This window comes from Telopea speciosissima, chromosome 11 (assembly GCF_018873765.1).
Source record: "Telopea speciosissima isolate NSW1024214 ecotype Mountain lineage chromosome 11, Tspe_v1, whole genome shotgun sequence".
Lineage (NCBI taxonomy): Eukaryota > Viridiplantae > Streptophyta > Magnoliopsida > Proteales > Proteaceae > Telopea > Telopea speciosissima.
The window spans coordinates 54294560-54309348 of NC_057926.1; the positions used below are offsets into that span (position 1 = coordinate 54294560).

General features: G+C 42.1%; 1 protein-coding gene across 7 annotated transcripts in view; it reads left to right on the forward strand.

Moving 5' to 3' along the window:
* LOC122645669 (probable serine/threonine-protein kinase SIS8) overlaps window positions 1–14789 on the forward strand; it is a 37448-nt gene that overhangs the window by 11643 nt on the left and 11016 nt on the right. For 6 of the 7 annotated variants that reach the window (XM_043838985.1, XM_043838986.1, XM_043838988.1 and 3 more), the window contains exons 3-4: window positions 10541–10644; window positions 13328–14691. In XM_043838985.1, coding sequence (XP_043694920.1) covers window positions 10541–10644; window positions 13328–14691 — 1468 coding nt within the window. The remainder of the gene's footprint in view (window positions 1–10540; window positions 10645–13327; window positions 14692–14789) is intronic. The other variant, XM_043838987.1, reaches the window with a different exon arrangement.

Here is a 14789-nt window from a genome sequence, read left to right on the forward strand (position 1 = left end):
GCAGCTATGCTAGAAATGTTCTGAAAATTCACTGCAGATCAGAAGGCCACAACTGATGCAATCTTGACTCGATTGCAACACTTGGAAGGGCAGAGAATCCCTCCTGATAGGGACAGCAATCTGCCCATAGAAGAGGACAGGTACCAACCCCATTCTGTGATACGAGGCTGCCCGACAGAGATGGGAGCCCCAAACATGACTACAGGGGTTATCGAGATGGATACATAGGTCACAGGGACAGATTCAGGACTGACCGAGATGATAGGGATGATAGAGATTATTATAGAGATCGTCAGGACAGACTTAGATATGCCCGTGAACCTTCTCGGGAACATAGAGATCATCACCGAGGCTACAGAGACAGAGATAGAGAAGACTGGGAAAGAGATAGGATCGACAGCCCACTTTTGAAGAGTATATGAGGTCCTACTTCACTGGAGACCAGGGTAATAATCGACGACATACAGGCAACCAAAAGGTGAAGCTTGAATCGAAAGAATTCGATGGTAACTCGACCCCGTGTGTTTTATGATTGGCTTGCTGCAATAGAAGACTATTTCGATTGGTATGATCTGCAAGAAGGGAAAATGAAGTTAATCCGTGCTAAGCTTGTCGAGCTGCACGTGAGTGGTGGAGAACTGCTGAAAGAGAGATGGACTTCAACGGTATCGCACCCGCACTTGGGAAGACATGAAATATGACCTAAGCAAGCAATACTTACCAAGGCACTTCAGGTCTCGAGATGCAGGATAAATTCAACTCCCTCCGCCAAGGAACCATGATGTAATTGAGTACATGAGGCAATTCAATGCTCTTTCTTCGGGCATTAGGGAGGAGGGCATCCAAATGCTTTCCAGGTTGATTGGGACTATCAAGTGAGATCAACAGGACAATTGGAGTGGTTGATGTTGTAGATGTTTGAGATTGTTTTGAGAAGGCCTTGAAAGCAGAGGAGCTATTAACTTCATGTAAACAGCCGGGTTCTACTTCCAAGCTGGCCTACATCAACACTAGCACCTCAAAACAAGGTTCCTCTATAGGCAACACTTCTCGTCCTGCTGTTCCCCCACGTGTGGATGACAAGGGCAAGACTCCTATGGGCCGAAATGACCCCTTTACTTGCTATTACTGTCAAGACAATGGACATATTGCTAGGGACTACCCACATAAGAAGAAACCTCTCAACGTGGCTGAAAAAGAAGAAGTTCAAGGTGAAGATGAAGACCAAGGCGGCATTCACATTCATGCACTTCCCCCTGACGATGATGAACATTATTTTGATGATGAAGATTTACAAGGTGTTCATGTAATTCGTCAAGAGGCTGCTGTCCAGCCAGCACTGCACTCTTCTTCATCCTCCAAAGAGCTGTTGTCCGCATACAAGATTGCACCATCTGCTGAAGATGAACTCAAGCAACTCGACCCTGATTTGGAAGACCATTCTGTGATCTCCAACCATTCATCGGGGATGAATGCTTTCAAGACGGGGAGAGTTGATGCAGCTCCAAGAAGGAAGAAGAAGAAGAAGAAACCCTGAAGGAAGACGAAGAGCAGCCTTGACTAGGCTGAATTTCGTTGGAGCCTTTAATGCTTTATTATTAGGACTCAGATTAGGACTGCCCACTCCTAGTCTGACTAGGACTTGCCTTAGATTGATTATTTGTAATGCCTTTGGCCCCCCTTTATTATTATAAATAGTAGAATCGTGGGAGGCTCCCCCACAACAGATTTGAATATAAAAAAAGAGATTTTCGTGGCTGCTTGCTGCTCCTTGCTCTCCAAGAGTGTGTGCATCCTTGTGGGCTTATCAAGGTGGAAGGGTGGGTGGAACCTTGCAACTCCTTACGCCGTGACGGCTGGGATGCTCGTTGTGAAGGTGGTTCTATCCTTCAATGCTAGATTTACTGCCGTGGATATCTGCTGTAAGTCTACCTATTAATTTCTGTTTTATCCTTCTTTCCCCTTCCCCATTCGATCCTCTTTTTATTTCTATTTGTATTCCATAAACCCTAGCCAGTCTCAACTCTGCCCAGACCTGTTCCCTCATTAGATTACCATCAAAATCAGGCTACAGCCCCCTTCCTATGTCCCCTCCACTCGATCCAGCTTTGGATCCCATCCATCCATCACAAACCCTAAATTTTTCTTCCCCATTAAAACCCTAATTGGCCCAAATTCTGTCTAGACTGTCTCAGCCGACAGATTACCTTCATAATTGGATCGAACCTTCCCCCAAGTCCCCCTAACACTCGACCTAAACCCCAGCCCCTGAATCCTACTGTTAACCCTAGTTCTAGTTGTTTTTCTTGATTACAAAACCCGAAACCCTAACCCTAATTTCTGCAGGAAATTAAAACTGATCCAAATTCAGATATTTTTATACCATAATGACCCTCTAAACCTGCAGATTAAAACCCTATAAACCCCATTCCCAAATTCCCATCCTAAACCCTAATTTTGCCCTAAAACAGCCCCTAATCAGCCCTAAACAGCAGGCTTAATCAGAGCTTGATTCTACCTGGCTCCTAGTAGGATTATTTCCTATTCTAGGACTACATTAGAAGGGTTCCCTAAAGAGAACCTATCCACCTTTAATTTGACCAAACCTTCTGGTGGGGCTGCTAAAGCATTACAGGTCTAGGTATCTCTTTGCTTGCAAAGATTAAGGGATGCCAATCCTCTATATGGCCAATCAGTCTAGAAATTTTTAAACATATTTTCCACCTCTGCTCAGTTTGAGACCCTGCATTTTATCTTATCAAATACCATGTCTACCCAAGGAAATTGAATCTGCTCAATTGGTAATGATTTCTCAGGATCTGAGTTACACTGTTTATTTCTGCCAGAGAAGAAAAATGGAGAGGAAAAAAAAATTCCCTCCATCCTCCCTTCTCCCTTTCCCATTCAACTCACTCGAGATCATTATTGCCAGCAATGGCGGCCATTTCCCGGCTTGACCTTGTTCCAACAATGGCATTGGAGAGGGTCTAAAATCAAGGCGACACCAACAAGGTGGCAAAGCACCCGCCTAGGCGACCATGGAGCCTGGACTCCTAGGCGTCGCCTTGATAACTATGGACACAATTCAGCCTTATCCCAACTAAATGGGGTCGGCTGCATGGATCCCTCCAATCAGCTCCATTCGAGGTCATACTTGATACAAGGCCTAAGCTATGCATGTCTTTCCTCACCACTTCTCCTAAGGTTATTTTAGGTCTGATCCTGGCTCTTTTAGTTCCTTCAATCTGAATCAAATCACTCCTCCGTACTAGAGCATCCAAAGGCCTCCGTTGAACATGGCCATGCCACCTCAAACAACTTTCTCATAGCTTATCATGTATTAGAGCTACTTCCAAATGAGCTCTAATATGATCATTTCTTATGTTATCCTTCCTAGTTTTGCCACACACCCATCTCAACATCCTCATCTCCACAACACTTAGCTTATCTATATAGTGCTTCTTAACTGCCCAATATTCTGCACCATACATCATAGTCAGTCATATAAATTTTCCACTTCAAAGGAATACGCTAATCACATAACACTCTAGACCCATCTCGCCACTTCATCCATCCTATTTTAATCCTCTGGGCAACATCATCCTTTATATCACCTTCTTTATGTATGATTGAGCCCAAATATCTAAAATATTCACTTTGTGGGATCTCCTTCTCATCAATATTCACTACCTCATTAACCGTTCTAGTGTGGCTAAAGTTGCACACCATATACTCCGTCTTTGTTCTGCTTATCTTAAGACCTTTTGATTCCAAGTTAGATCTTCAAAACTCCAACTTGGTGTTAATCCCTGTCTTTGTCTCATCCACCAGAACAATGTCATCAGCAAAAAGAATACACCTAGGAGCTTCATCTTATACGTCTCTGGTTAAATCATCCATGATTAGCGCAAACAAATAGGGGCTTAAGGCTGACCCTTGGTGTAACCCAATTGTAATTGGGAATTCACTACCTTGACGCCCCACAGTTCTTACGCTAGTCACTACACCATCATACATATCTTTAATAATGTCCACATTTTTACATGCTCAATCTAGGTTGAGCATCACAACCAAATGGTACCTGATACTTGAGGTGAAAGGACACTAAAAGAACATATGTTCAAATGGCACCCCATTTGCTTTAAACACGAAACAGAAATGAGGAAGTAGATTCCTAAGTGATGCGTTGCTTGTGTCAAGCTGTGAACAATCTCTCAATTCTGTTTCTTTCAAAGGCACATGGGTTACCCAAATAGCTTTATGTTGCCTTGTGTCAATGTTGACAAATGGACCAAAACTAGGGAAAATTTTGAGTTTTGGAAGAAAAAATCTTTTATGGATTCTTGGATTCATACTTTCCCATTATGATCCTTCATTGATGGTGAACCCCCCTGAAATAGAAATATAATATCATTATGGATGACATTGGCAACTTTTGGATTTCCTGGATATCTTAGTCCTTACCTCAACCCATGAAATTGTTTACCCCCCACCCCAAAAAAAAATAAATTCTGGACTCAGTTCTGGGGCCCTTAACATCAAAGCCCGAGTTTGCACTGGAAGAGGATGTCAGGGGCAAACTGATCAAATGAACCCTGTTCTGACTGGCAAGGTTTTAATGCAACTGAAGAACTCAGTTTGGTGGTCTTCACCACCAAATATTTTTCATATCTCTTAGATGTATTGATGCTTAATTAAATTAAACTGCTTCTCGTTATCATCTTCCTTACATGGATATGTAATTGAAGACTCTCTTTGTAGAGAGATTTAAAATTAGGGAAAGGCTTGGATGATTTAAGTCACCCCATGCACTTCTTTATTATAAGAGTAATAAAAGAATAAACATATGTACATGAGCAATGTGGCACTAAACCACATACAGACAACTAAATAAATAAAGAGGAAAAAAGTCCAGAATACCCCCCATGGTATTCTGGCCCATATCTAACACTCCCCCTCAAGTTGGAGCATATATATCATGCATGCCCAACTTGACTAAGATAGGATGAAACAACTTGCTACTCAGTCCTTTAGTGAACACATCAGTAAGTTGATCAGTAGTCTTCACAAAGGGAACACAAATGAGGCCAGCTTCAAGCTTTTCTTTGATGAAATGTCGGTCAACCTCTATATGCTTAGTGCGATCATGCTGGACAGGATTATGAGCAATGCTAATGGCAGCTTTATTGTGTGGGAAGATGGACAGTGACACCAATATCCTGTAATAATCCTTTAAGCCATAGAAGTTCACAAATTCCTTGGGCCATCGCACGAAACTCGGCTTTAGCACTAGACCTTGCCACAACATTCTGCTTTTTTGCTACGCCATGTGACAAGGTTCCTACCCACAAAGGAACAATAGCCAGAGATAGATTTCCTGTCAGGAGAACCAGCCCAATCGGTATCAGTATAAGCTTCAATCTTGAGGTGACCATTGGGAGATAAGAGGATTCCCTTTCCTGGAGTAGACTTCAAATACCTCAAAATGCGACGGACTGCATCCATATGAGAGGAATAGGGATCATGCATGAACTGGCTCACCATACTTACAGCAACTGTTATGCCAGGTCTTGTGTGGGAAAGGTAGATTAGTTTGCCCACTAACCGTTGATAACCACCCTTGTCAACAGGTTCACCCTCTTTCTCCTTAAGTTTTGTAGTAGCATCCATAGGAGTATCTGAAGGATGACAACCTAGCAGCCCTGTTTCAGTCAATAGATCAAGGACATATTTTCTTTGGGAAAGAAAGATGCCCTTTGAAGAGCGAGCAACTTCTATCCCTAGAAAATATTTGAGAAGGCCTAGATCTTTGACCTCAAATTCACGGCCAAGGAGAAGCTTTAAATCCCTGATAGCAGCACCATCATTACCAGTCACCACAATATCATCCACATAAACTATGAGAAGAGTAACCTTGTCACCAACTCGTCTGATGAACAAAGTGTGATCAGCATTGCTCTGCTTATAACCTGCTGAAATCATAGCCCTATGAAATCTGCCAAACCAGGCTCTAGGTGACTGCTTTAGCCCATAGAGAGCACGTTTTAGCTTACAGACCTTGCCCTTAGTCCTGCCATCAGAGAAGCCTGGTGGAATGTCCATATATACCTCCTCCTCAAGCTCCCCATGGAGGAAGGCATTCTTTACATCTAACTGCTGAAGATCCCACCTAAGATTTACAGCACAAGATAATAACACCCTGATAGTGTTAAGTTTTGCCACTGGTGCAAAGGTCTCCTGATAGTCAACTTCATAAGTCTGAGTGAACCCCTTTGCAACCAGACGTGCCTTATACCGATCCACTGAACCATCAGCCTTCTATTTGACCACGAAGACCCATTTACATCCTACTGGTTTTTCCCCTGGAGGAAGAGCCACAAGATCCCATGTATTATTTTTGTGTAGTACTCTCATTTCTTCCAACATTGCAGCCTTCCACTTTCCATCTGTATATGCTTCTTGCCAATTTTTAGGAACAGAGACAGAAGACAGAGAAGATACAAAAGCATGAAAAGACGGAGAAAGAGAGCTATAAGACACAAAGCGAGATATGGGATGTAAAGTGCAAGTCCTAGTACCTTTGCGATGAGCAATAGGTAGGTCGGAAGAAGAGGGGTTACCAGGAGATGAAGGATCTGGGTTTGGAGTCGGCAATTGGATGGGTACTGGTGCTAAAGTGGATTGCTGCTGCCCTCTGTTGGATCTGCCCCTTATGTAGGTGATGATGTTGGAGTTGTCAATTTTCTTCTGAAATTCATCGATAGTTCTCTGGACAGGAGTCGGCTCCCCCTGGATAGGAACATTAACAACACTATTCTCTATGGTCTCCCCCTGTAAAGGATTCCCATTAGGTAAGGGAGGAACAGCCAGACCATCCAAAGTAGGCTGGGCAGTAACCATGGGTGGTAAAGTAGGCTGTATAACAGCCTGAGGAACCTCTGGTAGAGAAATCTCAAAAGGCACATCTTCATTAGAACTCTCCCCCTGAAGAGGTGGTGAAGAATAGTAAGAAAGGGACTAATGGAAAATAACATCCATACTAACCATGGTACGGCGGGAAGGGGGATGGTAACACTTATAACTTTTCTGGGTTGGAGAATAACCCAAGAAAATACAACGGAGGCCCCGAGGTTCAAGTTTGCCAGGAGATCTAGTATCCCTAGCATACCAGACACAACCAAACACCTTGGGAGACACAATAAAGGAGGAATTCCCAATTAAAATATCAGAGGGGCTACGAGAGTCAAGAACCCTAGAAGGCAGCCTATTGATGAGATAGGCCGCAGTGAGAACCGCATCCCCCCAATATTGAGATGGGACATTCCTGGCAAACATCAAAGCCCTGACCATCTCTAACAAGTGGAGATTTTTCCTTTCGGCCACACCATTCTGGGCAGGGGTATCAACACAACTAGTTTGATGAAGGATGCCATGATCAGCTAAATAATTTTGAAATTGGGATTCGGTATACTCTGTTTCATTATCACTTCTCAATATTTTGAGAGTAGCCTGGAACTGAGTTTGGACCATTTTATGAAAATGTTGAAAACATGAAAAAACTTGATTTTTGGTGTGCAGAAGATATACCCAAGTATGCCTAGAATGACAATCAATGAAAGAGACAAACCAACGATGGCCAGAAATAGATGGTTTACGACTAGGGCCCAAACATCAGAATGCACCAAATTAAAACAAAAAGAACTCCTTTTATTTGAAATGGGATAATTTGAACGTGTCTGTTTGACCAGAACACAAGCCTCATAAAAAAAGTCATCCTTAGTACGAAGGGTGACCAAACTAAGAAATAAATGAGCTAAAATTCCTAAAGGGGGGTGACCTAACCTAGAGTGCCACTGGTAGAGTTCAGAAGAGACCATGGAGTTCTGGTGTGGCGGAGAGAAGCGGCCGTCATCAAGCAGATACATCCCACCGTGCACTTTACCTAATCTAATCGTCTTCCCAGACTCCAGATCCTGAAACACACAATGAGAAGGAAAAAAAGTGATTTTGTAGTTAAGATCACAAGTAATACTACTAATGGAAAGAAGGTTAGTAGTAAAATTAGGAATGTGCAAAACAGAAGTCAAAGGAAGAGAGGAAGTGCAGTTGATGATTCCCTTTCCCGATATGGAAGAAAGAGAACCATCAGCTACTTTGACTTTGTCTTTCCCAGAAGTGGGAGAATATTTGTGAAACAAACTAGAGGAACCGGTCATATGATCTGTAGCTCTAGAATCTATGATCCAGGGATGGGAAGCTACAGAAGCACAATGACCTCCAAAAGGAATACCTGACCGGGCAAAGTGTGAACCTGAAGGAGCAGAAGAATTGGCAGTAGCTGATGTAGTAGAGGCAGCGGCAGCGGAAGACCTTAGCATACGTAGGAGTGCCTGTAGATCCTCCTGGGATAGACCAGGGTCAGTAGCAGGGGCTGCAGTAATAGTCTCAGTCTGATGGGTCTTGATCTTTGTCTTATTCTTGTTCTTGGCAGCCCTTTTTGCTTCAAAATCAGCTGGTTTCCCATGAAGTTTCCAGCACTTCTCTTTGGTGTGATAGGGTTTGTGACAGTGCTCACAAACAACATCCCCTGTAGCAGAATCACCAAGAGAAGCAGTGCCACTAGGAGCAGGAGTGGCAGGGGTAGTAGCCTTGAGAGCTGATCTGTCTGTAATAGGAGGGTGCAACATAGCAGCCCTCCGGTTCTCCTTAGAAGACACCAATGCATATGATTGTTCAAGTGTGGGAAAAGGCTTATGGCCCAACACCTGAACACGGATCTGATCATACTCCACATTCAAACCAGCCAAAAAGTCATATACTCTGATCTTATCCACGTGCTTCTTATAGAAAGCAATATCAGCCACTGTCGTAGGGTGAAAGTCTGAGAAATGGTCCAACTGTTGCCACAGACTGCGGAGAGTAGCATAGTATTTTGACACTGAAAGTTCTCCCTGAGTGGTGTGAAGGACCTTCTTCCGGATTTCATATACTTGGGCATCATTGCCAAGCTGCCCATATGTTTCCTTGCATGCAGCCCAAATCTGAGAGGCAGTGTCCAGAAGAAGAAAGTTATGCTGTAAATCTGAAGTCATAGAGCCTATCAGATAAGACATCAGAACACCATTATTGGCAAGCCACTTGTCCAGAGCAGGCCCTTGTTCAGTAGGCATAACACAAGTGCCATTAATATGACTGGTGAGACCACGGCCTGCAATGGCAAAAGAGGCAGATCTGGACCATAAAAGATAATTCGAGCCATCCAGTTTAATAGGATTTGGTGGGAAGCTGTGGTACTCTGTCTTGTTGTGACCATCATGAAGTGACTGATCTGAAGTGGCTGAAGAAGTGATCGAATCACCCATACTGGAAGCAAATTAATCCAAAAATATCCTCAAATTAAAGGCTGAATCACCTCTCCAAAAAACAGAACCAGCAGCACAAGAAGAACCCTATATCGAAATTGACAGGGTTTTGGAAAAAACCCTGAATTGTGGAGATCGATAAAGGGACAAGAGAGGGATAAAACTGCAGGTAAATAGCAGCAACTGAAGTCAATTGACCCTGTATAATGGAGAAAATAACCTGCAGAAATATAGGTCCAATAGGCAGCAGCAGCCCCAAGATCGATGGATGTCAAGGTTTTGGAAAAAACACCTATGATGATATATCGATCTTAGAGAGGTCTTCAAAACTGAACTGTGAAGGCCCAAATTGCAGTCGAGTGTGTCCTTGAAAGTGTAGAACCAGCCCTGCAGAAGTAGAGCCAAAGTGTAGCAGCAACAAGCAGCCCCACACCCAAAGTCGACAATTGTCCCTGAAGATGGAAATCGATTGGGAGTGGAGGTCTTCAATGAAGGAGAGTATATATGCTGAATAGATGCTGGAAAGGGTGCTGAAGAAGCTCCAATAAGGGAAGAACAGCCTGCAATAATGGTAGGGGCTGATCTTCTAAAAAACTTGAAGACTTCAAAACCACAGGTAGAGTCCAGCAGCTATCGAACAGGGATTGATCATGGAAAAAACATAAAAAGAGGTTGGGAGGGGCAGCACCTAAGTCATACGACCACCTCTTGTAGTGCTGCCCTTAGGAAAAAGGGAGAACAAAGGAGAAACAAGGAGGGAGAAGGAGGGAAAAACAATGGAGGAGAGAGAAGGGAAAAAAAATTCGATGGGGTTGGTCCCTAATTCGAAATCAGCTCTGATACCATGTAGAGAGATTTAAAATTAGGGAAAGGCTTGGATGATTTAAGTCACCCCAAGCACTTCTTTATTTATAAGAGTAATGAAAGAATAAACATATGTACATGAGCAATGTGGGACTAAACCACATACAGACAACTAAATCAATAAAGAGGAAAAAAGTCCAGAATACCCCCCACGGTATTCTGGGCCATATCTAACACTCTTAATATTTAGTTTAATTGGTTATTGACATATGAGACTGATTACTGTTCAGCATTGCTACATTTTTCTTCAGGAAGAGCATTCTTTTCTTTTTAGGAGTCTTGATGCCCATGTAATGCTTATTAGTGTGATGCAGGTTTTGGCTGATAGTGTAGGCATTCCGTGCCGGTTAGTGAAAGGGCAGCAGTATATGGGTTCTGATAATGTGGCAATGAACATTGTAAAGATTGGGGATGGAAGGTAATTCTTTCTGCTAATTTATATATACCTCATGATCAAAATGCTTTAGTTTTATCTACTTAGGGTGCTCGCATGATTCATAATGGATCCTAAATTTTGAGCTTCACTATGATTTGATCCTGTGGTGTCTGAGCTTCACTACCATCTTATACCTTGAGATTTTTAATGCTCATCCATAATAAGATTGTAAGCTATTACTTGTTATTTGTCTACCGTAGGAGTAGGGGTAGTAGTGTCCCTTATTATCTTTTCTTATTATTTATGGTTCTTATGTTATGCTGTTAGTGAAGGGCAAGTGTGCAATTTCTCTCTTATAAGTTTATTATTAATATGACGTGCTGTACGATAGGCTAACAATCAAGCCTATAATCATTCTCACTTTTCTCCTCTTATTTCTCTTCTTCCTTCTTGTTCTTCTCTTCTTATTTACTGCCGGTTCTTTGCTTGATACTGTTACATGGTATCAGAGCAAGGTTTCAATCCTGGGACACTGGGGTGACAACACACTCGACCAGGGTATAACCTAGATCAGAGCTGTTGACTTTGACTTTCTTATTTTTCTCTATTCCGGATTATTTGGATATCCTGGGTGTGGAGTTTTTTTTTTAATTATCTTTTGCTGCTGATCTATTATCAGTCCTAATATTAAATTGGTTTGCGATGCATGACACAAGAAGACTACATATTTTTGTTACTGGCTATTGGATTTGATTTCCCTATCTTGGCCTGCTAGTATTGTGATCTGAATATTGTTTCTTGCTGGTTTTTGGCTGATTGTTTGCTCCTTCTATCATCCTCAAGTGTTGTGATCATGTTGAATGGATTGATCTTCTTTTCTTGTTCGTCAAACATGGTATTCTACAGTTCTTGAAGAGTTCTTGTTCAAAATGATTTTTTCAAGAACCCTACTGCTGGTTATCGGATTGTCATGAAATTTTGCAGGCATGTTCTCCTTACTAGTCTTCTGAGTATTCATGAAAAATTTCAGCATCATCAGCCTTGTTTTACCTCCTGCGATTTGATGAGGAGTTGGCATGTGATTTCTTTTTCTCCTCTATCATGCGGTTTGTTCTTATTGATGGTTCTGGGTGCTAGTTAACTCTGGTAGATGCTGCTGATGATTATTATACTACAGTGGAATCAGTCTATATATCAAACCTGACATTTTTGTACCCTGTGGGTATCTTAGTTGCTGAGATATTGAGACTATTATCCTCTGTATTATTTGTCCACGTGTAGTGCTACATGTGAAGGGGAGATTGGAGATTAATTATTATCTACTTGTATTATCTGCTTATTTGAAGATTATTATTATTTTCTCGTTCATGTTTGGTTATTTGAAGACTATTTTTAGTTGCTCATCCGTATCATCATCTAGTGTCATCAACAGCATGCTTCTTCTTATGAAGATGGTTACTTATGGTTTGCAGCAACAAGATTATTATTTGTGCTATGTTGTTCCCAGCAACCTTGTGCTGTGTTATGTGGTTCCCAACAACCTTGTGCTGTGTTACATGGTTTTCAGCAACCTTATGTTGTTATTGTGGTTTGTAGCTACCTTATGTTGTATGGTGTTATTTGTGGTGTGCAACAACCTATGCTGCTCTTTTATCTGCCTTCCTTGTGAAGGTTATTGCCTGCCTTCATTGTGAAGGTTATTGCCTGTGTCTTCTTACTGAGATTTTTATTTACGTTCTTATTGAAGATTGTTAGCCCATAACGATGATTTATTCATCTCTTTTTGCTGCTCTTTTCTTGGCATTTGTTACTGTTTTTGCTATTCTTGTTGAAGGGTTCTGGCCTGCAGCGATGATTTGTTCATTTTCTACAGCTGCTCTTTTGTGGCCTGCAGTTGATGTTTTTTGGCTACTTATCTGTTTCGTTGTTATCTGGATTTCTTTTTCACAAAGAATTTTCTCTATTGCGGCTGGTGGTAGCTGATATGTTTTGTTGGTGCTGCGACTGGAAGATATCACGGGCTTCTACAACTAATATATCTAACAAGTTTGATTCTGCTAGTTATGCTTGTTCTGGTTGTTCCAAGCTGGAGCCTCGGCCCGAGGATATATTTTCTCCAGCTTGAGGGGGAGTGTTAAGTTATTAATTGTTCTTTGTCTACCGTAGGAGTAGGGGTAGTGGTGTCTTTCTTCTTTTCTTTTCTTATTATTTTTGGTTCTTATGTTATGCTGTTAGTTAATGGCAGGTATGTAATTTCTCTTTTATAAGGTTATCATTAATATACTTGTGCTGTACGAATGGGCTAACAATCAAGCCTATTGTCAGTCTCACTTTTCTTTCATCTCTCTCTCTTTGTTAATTTTTTTTTTTTTTTTAATATTTATTGGTGGTTCTTTGCTTGATACTGTTACAAAGATGTCGGTTGACTTGGTTCTGTGGACTAACTGACTGAGTGGTAACAAGAATGCCTTCGGGGATTATATTGGACATTGTTGATTGAGGTGGATCTCTTGTGGATGTATTAGATGTTAGTTCAAAATCTGTTTGGTTTCTTCGTCTGGAATATTTATAAGGTTGTTTTTTTATTTCTTGTGAAACTTAGCTTCAAATAGACTTGTGGCAAGAGTGTAACAACTGTCAATTTCTTTCCTTTTCTTCTAATTTTTTTATAATTAAATTTGGAGTTCTGAAACAGTAATCTGCTTTTGGTTAATACACATGGCAGGGAATACATTGTTGATCTTATGGCTGACCCTGGCACGCTTATCCCATCTGATGCAGCTGGACCACATATTGAATATGATGAACATTTCTATGGAGTCAAGCCCTTTCTTAGAGATGTTGACCTCTCTGTTGTAGAATCCTCTAGCAGCGGGTTTACAAGTTCTGTTGGGGGTTACTCGGGATTTGAGCCTTTGGATGAGAGATCCAGGTCCAGGGATCTTGCTGGTAGAGAAAAGAACTACACTGAAACAAACAATTCAGATGAGCTAATAGGTGTTGAGAATCCAAGAGTTGGCTCTTCACCGGAACCTCCACCAGAGCCAATGAAGGGTGAGGTTGTATCCAAGTTAAAATTCAATGATTCCAAGGATCCCTCCAAGGTGGAGAAGGTACTGGCTCCTGGCAGGCCTAGCCATCCTTTTACACATGCAAGATCTCCGTCATGGACTGAAGGTGTCAGTTCCCCTGCTGTGCGTAGAATGAAAGTGAAAGATGTATCACAATACATGATTGATGCTGCCAAAGAGAATCCACAATTAGCTCAGAAGCTTCATGATGTGTTGCTGGAAAGTGGTGTTGTGGCACCTCCCAGTTTGTTCACTGAAATTTATACTGAGCTGGAAGATGCCTCCATTGTTGAAGCAAAGAAAAAAATAGAAGATAAGGACGGAATGAAAAAGAGGAGGAATGGAACCCGGCATGAGATTCATGCTGGTGCTGGCCAGTTTTTGCCTCCTCTTCCTTACCATGGAGTGCAGTCAAAACCAAGCCCTTCAGATGTTCAAGTGGAGCATTTGAAGCGTGTGGAGGGTTTGGATATTAACCAACCCCTTAATTTTGGCGAAGTGTCTGAACTCCCTTATTCATCAGGATCTGAAGTACCTGCTGCTTTGGCTCTGGATACTTCCCGAGCAAAATTTGTGCCTGTTGCTGCTGCTGCTGCAACAGCAGCTGTTGTTGCATCTTCAATGGTAGTTGCTGCGGCCATGTCAAGCAACGACTCAAACACTGTACTTCCTGCTACAGCTGCAGCCACTGCCGCTGCTGCGGTTGTAGTTGCAACAACAGCTGCTGTCAGTAAGCAATATGAGCAATCAGAGTCTTGTATCCCCTTGCCAGATGGTGCTTCATGTTTCAACCAACTGGGTGGCATGCAGCATGATGGTGATGCAGAAGGTACAGGGTATGCACCACAAGGAAGTGGTGACCAGGAGAATGATGCTTGTGTTGCTCATGCAGAAGCTGAGCGAAGTTCAGACAGATCAGCTGGTAATGATAGTTCAAAATCTGACATTGCACTTGATGATGTTGCAGAGTGGGAAATCCCATGGGAGGAAATCACCTTGGGTGAGCGTATTGGACTTGGTAATAAATTATGCTTCTTGTTCTGTCAATTTTTTTTGTTAATGACAAGTAAACAAAGTGACCTCTACAGTGTCTCAGGATCTTGTTCCTAAAACCAT